Source organism: Linepithema humile, chromosome 7 (genome assembly GCF_040581485.1).
Source record: "Linepithema humile isolate Giens D197 chromosome 7, Lhum_UNIL_v1.0, whole genome shotgun sequence".
NCBI classification, from domain to species: Eukaryota; Metazoa; Arthropoda; class Insecta; order Hymenoptera; family Formicidae; genus Linepithema; species Linepithema humile.
Window position 1 is genome coordinate 21,688,955 of NC_090134.1, and position 12,406 is coordinate 21,701,360.

General features: G+C 43.1%; 2 protein-coding genes across 2 annotated transcripts in view; one reads left to right on the plus strand and one right to left on the minus strand.

The window, feature by feature from the left end:
* LOC105668365 (elongation factor-like GTPase 1) overlaps positions 1-12,406 on the plus strand; it is a 35,658-nt gene that overhangs the window by 22,232 nt on the left and 1,020 nt on the right. The window contains exon 4 of the mRNA XM_012360709.2: positions 12,015-12,202. Within this exon, the coding sequence (XP_012216132.1) occupies positions 12,015-12,202 (188 nt within the window). The remainder of the gene's footprint in view (positions 1-12,014; positions 12,203-12,406) is intronic.
* On the minus strand, positions 3,262-11,561 carry aos (protein argos). Its single transcript, XM_067359308.1, has 4 exons — positions 10,003-11,561; positions 5,102-5,322; positions 4,683-4,854; positions 3,262-4,404 (listed from the first exon to the last, which is right to left on the minus strand). Exons 1-4 carry the CDS (start codon positions 10,267-10,269, stop codon positions 4,159-4,161), a joined length of 906 nt encoding a protein of 301 aa, XP_067215409.1. The 5' UTR covers positions 10,270-11,561; the 3' UTR covers positions 3,262-4,158.

Sequence of the window (12,406 nt, forward strand, 5' to 3'; positions counted from 1 at the left end):
GGCATTTTACAAACTGCTAATTGATGCTAACGATATTACGAGAGAAAAGTGTCCGTGAGTTTCTTATTTTTTTTACTAATTGCAAGTCGATGCTGAACGAGATAAAAACTGCTACGTTGAAGAGCAATCAGCTCTGCGCCGCGGTTCGATCTTAATTCACTGACATTCATCGGACCTCGACTGAACCTCCGCACGTGTCCTCACCTTTCCAATGAGGAGAAATTTCTGAATGCTGCCTAAAGCCATAACTTTCTGCTCGATTTTCTATTCGTAAGTGTTACTCACATAGTCCGATAAATTGAATTACATATTCGGATGATAGCTAACAATTCGAGTTCTGACATTGAAAACGATATAAGTACTATTTCAGAACTATTTTCTATAGCTTTTCAAAATGACATATTCTAGGTGAAATTTGATCGCACGCTTCGAAGCGCATTATTCATATTCTCAAACGAATTTTTTTCATCCTGAACAATTTTATTTTTGATGCTCGCATTCTCTTTAACGCCGAGATTTCAATTATACCAAATTAATTAATTATAGAGAAAAATAAGGAGAGATCAATATTATTCAATAAAACTATCAATTCATTTGCAACACTTGTCTGTAATGTTTTAAACGTCTTTAGAGAATTTCTTTGACAAAGTTTTTTATTGTATAAAAAGTTTATTATTAAATAAAAATCAAATTTGTACGTAATAAAAAGTTCTCCGCGAAAGAAATTCTCTAAGAAAACATTCGGAACACTGGACAATTATTACAGATGAATCGATAATTGATTTACCTGCAAATAAGCAAATGGAAACACAAATTGCGAATTTTAACTTTAGAAAGCTCGAGAACTACAAGGAAATTGCAAATTATCATGTTGAGAGTTCCTCTTGTAAATCTCATACTTACAACGTTAATTATTTTTACAAATTACACGCGAGAGAGCCAAACCTCACGATGAGCGCACTGCTCATCGTCAATAGGCTCTCGCTTTATCGCGATTTTTCAATCGTAGACACGTCTGTATAACACGGCCTTTCTCCAGAGATCGAACGCGCGTATTCTTCTCGACATTGCGATGCATCTCGGTGAAAGTCCATGGGGCTATTTATTATATTAGACATAAGATCAATTCGACGTGGACGCTAATCATTGTCTGCGGTGCAACGCGGGGAAAACCACTCGTTCGCGTGTTGTTTCGCAGAGATCTTTTCTCCCGCGAAGCTATGAGAAGGGTGTCAGAGAATCAGCATCGATTCTATTGGCAAGGCATTCCGCTGACCGCGAGCAATCGGAAAAACTGACCCGCTCGTTACGCCTGTAGATTTTTTGCGCTTCGAGGCGAATGTGATTCGCGCACCGCGAAAACAAAGAGCAAATAACGTAAGAACTTCTGAAAAGTGTGTCGAATAGCTCTGAAAGCGTGATGTAGAATCGCTCGTCGTTCAATTAATCGCGAAAATTTGCGTATGTACATAAGATTATACATACAAGTTTGAGGCTAACAGGAATGTTTAATGTCCATAACATGCGAGAATCGCGAAACACGCGATGTCCGAATAAATTTTCGCCGAGGAAAAAAAAACCCCTCTGCATATTTATGAGCGAATTCACTTTCTAAGTTTGATATAAAGCTGATGCATCACGTGATAACGTTGCATATTCTGCGTATTGCGCCAATTAGATGTGCAAAGTTTATGGCGGATAAATTGCCAATGATATATTTGCCGCGTGTATCATGAACAATTGAATAGTTGCCGTACAATGCATGGAAATTTATGCGAAGACTCGCTCAATTACTTGCGGCAACATCTGAAAAACGAAAGTACATTGGTTAGTATAATTGATTAAACATAATACATAATATCTTACGATCTCTTAAGCGAAGCGGTGAGTTGTATTGTTCGTAGTAATCCATATTGCTGAAAATATAATACTTCTACAGCAATTTAATAGGTTGTTTTCCATTCGAAGAAGAGCGCGTCGTTAAATAACTAATTAATGTATTCCTATTATCATTTATTTAATCAAAAAGACTCGTTGAAATATCGACTGCACGATAGTAGCTAAAAATTCGATTGGAATTTATGATCGATCTACTTGTTAAATTCGTGCTCAAACGCGAAACGTAATAAATTTGAAGCCAAATAGATTTCTAGCGTGGAAAGAGAGTCGGAACTGTGTTGGATTGCGCTGAAAAATTCCGGAGAGCACGAGTTGCAGTGGATTCGTGCGGTTCAATTTACACGCGTCGCCGCTGATGTTGATTAATTACGCCCGATCGCTTAAATGTATCTTCGGCGCGATTGTACGCCGCGCAAGAGAAACACGATTCAGTGAGTCAGAGCAGTGAAGCGCAATGCAGCGCGGCGCGGCGCGGCGCGCGGCACAGCGCACGGCGGTAACGGTGCCGTGCAGATGGTAACGTGCAAGAGTAGAGCATCCGCGAGTCGTGGGGTGATGGACCGTGACGTTCTCACAGATAACTCACGGCTTCCGACGTCTATTCGCGTTCTGGTTATGTCAAGTTATCCATAGATAACTCAGAGAAGAGGAGAGCGTCTCCTTTATATTACTCGAGGAGCGGTTACGTGTTTATTCGAAAAGCATCCGGCATATCTCTGCTTATCGTGCAATTACAATAGTGAGCTTGAAATAGCAACATTTTGAGCCTCGCTTCACTGAGAAGCACGTGATTTGCATATTGAGAAAAGTGGTAGAGCAGCACATAAAATACGACACACAGGTGGCATTTTTGTAAGACGTTTTATAAATATTTTAATTTATAATGCGGCAAACAATAACTGCAAAAGCAATGTTGGAGAATAATGTAGACGTGCGTTGTATTGTTATTATTATAACAATACAATACTCTTGTCATGTTTCACGTATGATAGCACAATGACTCAATTATTTAAGAGACAAATCAACATGTATGACACATGCGTGATAAAATTAACTGACTTTTATATCGAATTTTGCTGCCATTGATAAGAAATCTTTCGCTAAAATCTAAGCGTTGCATTATTTGCACACCCTTGAAACCGTTCAAGTATTACTAATATCTTCTTTATCAACTTGTGGTAGATAAACATCCATATCTTTATCCTGCATTCTCGATAATTTCGAGGATCGATAAATCATCGTTGCGCATCGTACAAATATGTACATTTTTCGCTACTACTTATTGCATCTAACATTTCTGTTTTCCGCGCAGTACAAAAGAACGGAGAGTATCGTGGAGAAGAAAAGCCGAAGGAGGAGAAATAATATTGTCATATATATTTTATTAAGTTAAAGTAAAATTAACAAATAACATCGAGAGAGAGTGAGTCTCTTCTGAATCGTTTTACAATGCCACCGTATACAAATGCCCGAGCGATATTTTCGGAGGATCAGAGACAGATGTGCACGAGTGACGACACGGTGACAGCTCTGTGACATCTGTGAATCTGTAACGAAACGACGACAAGCGATCGGTAGCTCGAAGAAAAGACTCGCTACTACTACGAGATATACAATAACTATGGTGAAAGTTATTGCGGGAGTACAATTATTATTTTTTTATTATTATTTTTTTTGTATTTTTTTTTCTCGAACATACTGTACAAAATTGTACAGGCGTCACGATTGGTGGTTTGTCTCTTATCTCTATACTCCTGTACACAATTTTTACACTTAACATTCGCCAACGCCACTAGAGATTGGTACATGGCACGGCATCGCACGATTGACGATGAAAACGATCGGTTGACAAGCGACATTAAATTAACGGTCGGGATTTTCACCCGCGCTTACTGTTGCGGCGAATTTTTCAGCGCCGAGTGTCGTGCCTTAATTGAGAAAGAGAGGTCCCTGCGTGAAAGATTACTCAAAAGTGCGCTTGCTGCCGTGAAATAAAAACCTGTGTAGTCCTCCTAACTCTATTATCCGTCATTCGGCAACGTTGCGACAATCGGCAGATACCTATCGATCAGTTAGCGCGCTTAAAAATGAAGAATGAATCGTGATGCCGTTTTTTTTTTTTTTTTTTTTTACGGGGAAAAACATATGTAATAAGTATAAATCCATTAGAGCTGGCAAGCGTCTTGTCAGTGTCAGTGGCAAATATCATTATCGACACGGTCGATATGTCAAGTGACGGAGGTATTGGATTCTCTATTCTCAGATATCGTAAGTCAGTTGGTCGAAGTTGTGAAACGGTATGCAATAACCGCTGTAAGTCTTGATCTCCAAGACGCCGGTGTAGGATCTCGCCGGCGAGGAACCCGGATCCGTGTGCCGTCGCGGGCATCGGTGTCCGCGAGGACACTGACAAAGTGGCGAGGCGTTCACTTCCTCGAGCTGCGAGTTGTGTCGTTTGCGCACGGTGAACAGGCGACATGGTTCTTTGTGCTGGCATCGCAGTCTCTGCAAACGGAGAAGACATAAAACATCGCATTCTTGAGCGACGAAAGAAAGAAGGAAGACATTTTTTTGCACAAAAGTAAAGAATTTTGTCGCTTTTCTGACATCGTCCGTGCAAAGTTAGCGTTCAACTACTTTTGGAAAAAAAAAAAAAAAAAAAAAAAAAAAACTGAAGATTATTTAAACTGAAATTTATAACTTGAGTGTATTAAAACAGTTTTGTGCTTTTGTACATTTTTCAAATATAATTTTCTCTCGAAATATTTTTTTTTGCGACTTACACTTTGCGGCGAGCAAGCGAACGAATAGAGAAAACCTTGATTTCCATCCGGCGATGTGTACGGTTGCCTCCGTACCAGATATGGCACGCTACCTGGCCGACATCGGCAGCGAACCCGCTGTACCGTGGCGTTCGCCGGGCCGCCTCCTGGTGCCAGTGTCCACGTGACATCTCTGCGATGGAAAAGAAATTTAAAAAAAAACCGATCTGAAGAAATATATTCGAAACGTGAAGAGAGCGCTGAATAATTATAGAAGCAAAAAGAACGAAATAGAGATGGAGAAGTTTCGCCTGCTTGTAGAACAATGAAGTTTGAACAAAAATACACTTGAAATGTAAAAGAAAAATGAGCAGCGAGATGTAAAAAGCGTAATGCAAAATCGAAGCGACGAGAAGAACGCGCGTCATGATTCGACTAACTTGAAGTAACGACAGATGGGAAGTCGTTTCACGGGTTCGCAGAGCTTGTAGCGGCGCGTTTTATCGACGATCGTGTATCCGTCGTCGCCGTGAAGACTGCTGGGGCAAGCACGACCGTTCGGACAACGACATTGTCTCTCGACCCACGGTGCACCATATAAATCCACCTTGCTGCATACCTCGCTCCGGTCCGCGCACTCCGGCAATTCCTTCTCGCTGTCCTGCGCAAACAAGTGGTCGCCATTGATAATAAAACGATTCACACCCTCCTCCATTTATTGCATAGTCGTTGAGACCAAATATTAAATATATAATGCATCAGCAATAATTGTAAATGAATTAATGGAATTACAATACATTAATTATCGATGATGGTGAAAAAAGGAGGTATTTGAATTCTTTTAACAATCACTTAATGATAAAAGATAAAAAGATTTCTCATTAACGAATCGCGAAAGTAATGAGAAATTGTTAATTGATTGGTAAATTTCCAATAAACGCCGGAAATTATATATCGCGATCGAAACACCGCGTATCTCGAAACGATAACGGAATTATTAAGTGGCGTGATTAAGATCGCAGCGTGATTGTATCGTTGCGTAATAATAAACGTCTGTATATAACGTTGTTGTCGCGTTATGGGACCACGACGACTAATGAAATAAACGGGACGATTGCGCACAGACTCGTAACTAAAGTATATATCCGCTCTTTCTGCCGGCGATACAAAGTCTGCTATAACTGGACTATTTAGATGTTGCCAGTCCATTCATTGAGGCAATCGCGTACGTCCTGTGTCCAGGCCTATCACCATCGACGACGTCAAACCACCGTAAGGCGACCGCGAAATCTCGAAATATCTGCCCAAGCCGTTGGATTTTTCCGGCTGGATCCGGTCTTCGCAATTTCGCATTTTAATTTTGCATTTTCAACGATTCGCCGGCTCCTGGAGATTTAAAGAAACGATAAATTTACGTTTGATGATGATTTTATTCGTCGCACTATTGAATCAGAAATCATTCATTTCCACGATTTGTCGACTTGTAATCCAAAATGATTTTTTAGCGAGTGAAGGAGGCGTTTTCGCCGCAATTTAAAGCTTTGACATTAATACTGTGTTGAAGTCGAAAATAAAATTTAAGGGGGAAAAAAAAATGAAATGTAAAAAGTCAAATGGGAGAAATTTCTCAGAACGTTGTTTCAGCCCTTTCGCCTTTGGCTTGTCTTTCCGCGTATTCGGGAATATATATTAATTTACGAAAAACGTTCGTCGCGCGTGCAGTCACGCACGTTTTCTGTTAACGCGGTACACTTTATCGAACAGGTATACGATAGTGCGTGAGCCGAAGCAGTTAGAGCAACGTACCATTCAACGAAGAAACGTTCGAGGAAATGGTCTTCCGCCGTTTTACCGTCGACTGTGAGCATTCGACTTTTTGCTATTCGACCATCCGTTCATCTCGTTTGCCTTTTTGTCTTTTCTATACCGCGTACCTTCTACTCTTACTACTACTATTACTACGGATCATCCGTCACGGCACAACGGATCGCACGAATGGCCTTTTTGTGAGGAAAATCCTCCTTGATCTCGTTCCCTTGAGCATCCATTTGCGCTTATACACCTAAAGTCTAGCCTACATCCGTAAATATTGTCGAACAGCGAACCGCGCGATACTCTTTGGTCGAACGATTTTCCACTTTTACGAGATTGTTATTCGTGGTTTCGCTGCACCGTAAGATGCAGTTTTCTTGAACGTTGCAACATTATAACCAACAATTTTATAAAAGGCAATATTTTCTTAACTATAATTTTAGATCTTGCATGTGCATTCCGTAAATTTGTGCATTAACAATTGGAAATTGATTTGAAATTTTTAATTGCGCGATTAATGACAACTTCGTCAAAGAAATCGAATTATCATTATACATTATTATAGAAAATACGTTTCTCAAAGAAATGAAATCTCCAGAGAGCGTTTTTAAGCCGCGCTTAATCCGCCGATTTCATTCGCTTTCCGATTGTTAATCGCGGTGCGTCGCATTATCCATCCCGCGCGACGTTTCTTACGCATTTCTTTATCCTACTTCCGTCGGCTCTAAGAGCGAAAGAAAGGGCGAGGAAGCGAAAGGGGAAAGGAAGTTTTTGAAGCTGATATAGCAGTAAGCAAGCAGCAGGAGCGGGATTCACGCGTACACACAACGCACACAGCGCGGCGGGTAAACTAAAATGGGATAATAGAAGGACCGGAAGGGCGCCGTAAAAACCATCCGGAAGTTCTCACGCGTCTCTCGCTTCTCGCACGGCCGCAATGAAAATGACACCTGGCACTCGGGATGGACATACTACACGAAGGCGAAGGAGAAGGAGGAGAGGAAGGTGGCCGCTTAGGCACCGACGACGGAGAGAAGGGCGCGCGAGACGAGGAGCGAGCTACGGGACAAAAAAAAAAAGAAAAGAAAAAAGAGACGAAGAAAAGGAGAGACGCACGGCGACGCAGGGAATCTGGTCGGATGGATGGATGGCGTTGTTAGTAAAAAGATCGCTCGCTCATCGTTCCATATAGCCGCACCGGATGTCCCTAAGCTCCCGGAGATCTCGTCAAGCGATCGAAAATATAATGGCACCGGGGTGCCACCGCAAAACCGCTCCACATAATCGACTCGGGCTAATTGGCGCTCGATCCGTATCCGCTAATCGCCCCGGAAAGATAACCGTAATACCTACAGATTACTCCATGAATGGGGCAATTCTGCGGGAAAAGAGACCACTCTTCGCTTAAATCGCTCTCCTCAGTTCACTGGGTCTCGAACAAATTTCGCTTTCATCTCATTTTTGCGGCGTATCAATTTTCCGAAATTGTGCGAGAAATTTTCACCGACAAATTTATGAGAATAATTACGCGAGAGAGAATTACAAGGAAGTCAAATCGAAGCTTGTTGCTGCGTTAAGAGATTTTTCTCGCAGACGACGAAATGTAGAAAAATATATTGTGAAAAGGAAAAGAATAAAATAAATGTGCGCGTTTCGTCGGTGCGACTATCGGCCGCGATTTCACGGAGCCGCGTGACTTTTGTCCGATACGCGGCGAGGAGCAATTTTCTCTCTCTCTCTCTCTCTCTCTCCTCGGCGGCGATGTGTCGTCATCCCCACTGTATCATTCTTGCTCACGTACTGTCTCGGCCCACGTGCGAAACGTACGTATCTTACGATACACAGTCCGTATACGCTTGGGTGTCGCGCGCTCTCGTCCGCTCCGCACGTGTAGACCTACGCGCGTATCCTCTCACATACACGCATACAGGCACACACACGACCCTCTCACGCACACGCACGGGGATACGTAGGTGTTTACAGGCAACGACAGCAACAGGTTCGAGCATCGAGTGGGCGCCGCTGCTTTGCTAACGGCTACGTTTCCCTCTCCCCGTGACTTCCTGCGCCCGTAAGCGGACGATTTAGCTTCAAATCCTCGGAATGCCTATCCCGAGACCTGTATAAGCCCGCGCATACACCGTCGTTCGCGGCTTTCGACCTTTTTGGGACTTAAAAACGTGCCCACCTGCTGACGAAGGAAACGACCGGCGTAAAGAAGATCGACGGGGAGCGAAATTGCCGATTGTGAGCCGGACGAAATTCACGCGAGCCGAGCGTATTGCGAGCCGCGAGCGCGATGTATAATATTAATCGTGACAAGTAGCGCGAAATATGCTCCGGCGTGATGCGCGCCGTCCCGACAATGCAATTGCGTGGCTCGCTGAGATGACTTCGCTGGGATTGAAGCATTAAATATTTGACCGCTTTCCGGAACGATTTCAACGCTGATTTATTTCGGGACCTTAGTCGGCAGTAACGTAATTTTGACGGAGTTAAATAGGCTAGTGACTCGAGAAGAGTGTTGCGGCAATAAAAATTTATTCGACACATAGTTTCGGCTTCTAATAACAACGCCAATTATCAATCTTTCTATAATGGAAATTACTTTGTCATGAAAAATACCTCGTGTATTTCGTCTTATTTGTTTGCTAAGCGCTTCGACACTTGTGATGCCGTTTATTATAATTTTTACTTGTAACGACACTGAGGAAAGTCTAATATAGGCAGAAATGTTTATAATTTTTATAATATAATTTAATTTTTTGCACGAACAGCTAGCAACGGCTCTTTTTTCTCCCAAGATTAGTTGTTAAGAAAAATTTAACTGAATTTTTCCTCTTCATTGATATCGCGAAGTTGGCTTTTCTTTTATTCGGAGTAAAGAAAAATACTTAAAAAATATATCTATTAATCGTAAAATTCATAATGAAATTAAATTGACAAAGTGTGATAAAAAGTTATTAAACATAAAACAATTAGATAAATGTCTCGTAAACTGTTCGTAAACAACTCCGTGATATCAATTAAGAGTTTGCGTATCAGATTTAAATCTAATGCGAGCAACGTACGATTGGAAACGTAAGGGTAGCGGTAAAGAGACACGACGTATAACTTTCATTTATATAACTTAGAAAGAGTATCGCATATGACCTTTCGCGTGCTAAACGTGCTGCTATGCGCAATGTTAGATATGAATTATGTACACGCATATCGGATATGTAGCCATTCCTAATTTCGCCGATAATATACCGGTTGTCCGTCTAAAGTTTTCACAGTCGAACTGTGTCAACGTCTTCTCTATGAATAAAAATAAGGGGGAAAAAAGGAATTCAATAGAACTTACGCTAGCCTCCTCTCCCGTTTTCTGGTTCTCAGATGAACAATTTTATGCAAATCACAAGTTTGTAGCTTAAGGAACAAGTAAACAGGTCTTCCAGATTACGAATGTATAATTAGGAATGATTGGGGATAATTTTGGAATTGGAGAATGGCGGAAATTTTGAATAAACTTGGGCGATTAGCTTACCCCGACTTGGTACAAAACCCTGGGCTCCTCGTGCGTCAGTCTGTGCTTTCTGTTACGATTGATCAGATCGATCTCGAAAGACGTGTCGTCGAATTCCTGCAGCTTGGCGAGGTATTTGCTCTCGTCGAAGAATATGTACTCGTTCAGGTACTCGCGTTCAGCCTGCTCGAACGCGGCGCCGTCGAGGAGGTCGCATTTGCCGCGACGGATGATGCCGACGATCGCCAGCAGAGTGTACAGCAGATGCTGTATCGTTTTGCCGGTCATCGCTGCTCCGCGGCGATAATTCGTCCTCAATCTCTGTAAAGAATCTTCGCGAGAATCACGCGACGGTCTCACTCGTGCCACTCTCGGCTCTCCTCGCAGGAGCGATTTCCGTTCGCTACGGCGCTTTATTCGCAACCAAGAGACTGCACAATTCAGGAATAATCAATGAACGAAGTTCTCTTGCTTCTTGCGATTTACGGCGTTCGAAGTGGGCGAGAGAGAGAGAGAAGAACTTTTTCGGGGTTTCGGAAAATTCGAAACTTCTCGAACACGCTGCTATTTGAAGTCCATCTTCGCGATTTGCGAACGCGAGATTTTTTTTTTTTTTAGATCGTCTCTTCTCGAAAAAGAAAAAAATCGATCGAGCTGCTCGAATTAATGGGACGCTCGCGGAATACCTCGGAACTTCCGACCTCTCTTCGGTTATTCCTCCCGCTTTCGACAACAAAACCCGAAACGTCACGTGTTTCTGTTTATTATCGCGGCCTCAGCTTCGTCGTCGCCGTTCGATTTGCAGAGGCATGAAAGAACGATCCCCCGATCCCCTCGGTCCAGATCGATAGAGCGTGTCGCACTCGCGCACTCTCACTGAGGCTGCCGCCCGTTCGAATCGTCGCTCTTGATCGTTCGTACTTATCCGTCCGATGGAGATCCGATCGTCTTCGGCGTCGTCAGGATTCCCCCCTTTTTTTTTTTTTTTTTTTTTTATATTTCCCTGCGGTTCTTGCGTGTCCTCTCGCGATGAGAATGGGCCGAGAGAAGCGTGAGCGGTCGCCGCGAGGCTAAGTGAAACAGAACGTCGGGATCGCCGAGATCGGCCGATGCGAAGGTATGCCGTCCGCTCGACTGGACTCTTAAAAGCCAGAAGTAAAGCATGAATGGATGCCCCCACCTCCCTCCCTCTCCCCCCCTTCCCTCCACCACCTCTTCCTCTTCTCATTCTTGACTGCTCCTGTCCCTACTCTTTCTCCTGCTCTTACGTCATCCCCACTCTACTCACTCTCTATCTCCGGGGCCGCGCTCTATCTCTCCTCTTCGTCGCCCGTTTTCTCGGGACACGTCGTCGTTACGTCGCCCGTCGTTGTCCTTGTATCGCATCCTCTCTTCTCCGGCGGCGTACGGCGTACGGCGCGGCTCTCCCGCTCACCCCGTTTGCGAGCGAGTGCTTAACGAGAGTGTGTTTTACTCTTTCACCGGAGGTCCGACCCGTTTGCATTCTGTTTTGCAGCGCGCACCGCCGTCGTCGCGCCCTGCGTGAATTTTTTGCACGGCGTTCGGCGAACTTCCCTCTTTCCCTCGCTTCTGCCGGCCAGCTAGTTTTTCGCCAATAATTTCCCTTCCCTGCGGCTCCTGCGATCCGACGCCGAGCGCTCCGTTTTGTCCCGCGAATCCGCGCGAACTTGCACTATACATTTCATTTATGCTATTTTAATCGGACCTTTAAATTAAATCGTTAACTTTAGAATTTACGAGTGCGAATCTTCGGCGCGTAAAAATATTCTTTTGTTTGCGGAGGTTTAATTATTTTTGTCTTCACGCTAGCGAATTGTATCACATATTTCCCGAATAAAAATATTTGTCTCAACAATGAGATAAGCCCTATTAGCTCGAAGATGTTTATTATTATTAGGAATGCAGACATAGGAATGCTCTAAAGAAATGCCGGAACGGCAGTATTTACAGAAGCATTCGCCATGATATTGTTTGTCCTGCGAGGCAAAAGCTTACGACTATTTTCGTTTCAGGGAAATTGTACGCTGTATTCGGCAAACGGCAAGGACGCATTGTATCCACGGAAAACGCTCACGGCTTCGGTGGCCAATTCAGAGTGCTGGCCACCCTACCGGTTCTGGAGAGTTTCCACCTTGCCAGAGAACTGCGGACGCAAACGTCCGGATTAGCCAGTCCGCAGCTAGTTTTTAGTCATTGGGAGGTAAAGCTGTCACGTTATATCTTTATATTACCCACAGTGAATTCATAAGATGTTCTAATCGTGGAAATTAAATTTCGAGCAATTAATCTTCAATTTGTTAATATAATTATTTAAGTATTTGGAGGAGAAGTTTTTTGCAATTTCCAATTTGCAGTCTGTAGCAATCTGTTGAAGAGAAAAAAGAATTTATTTTGTCCTTTATCT

What these genes read in the sequence shown, in the direction of transcription:
- aos (XM_067359308.1), bottom strand. Translation starts at nt 10,269, where the DNA reads ATGACCGGCAAAACGATACAGCATCTGCTGTACACTCTGCTGGCGATC. An exon ending in CCCATCTGTCGTTACTTCAA is followed by an intron (nt 4,855 to 5,101) that starts GTTAGTCGAATC and finishes TTTCCATCGCAG; the next exon opens with AGATGTCACGTGGACACTGG. An exon ending in TCGCTTGCTCGCCGCAAAGT is followed by an intron (nt 4,405 to 4,682) that starts GTAAGTCGCAAA and finishes CTCCGTTTGCAG; the next exon opens with AGACTGCGATGCCAGCACAA.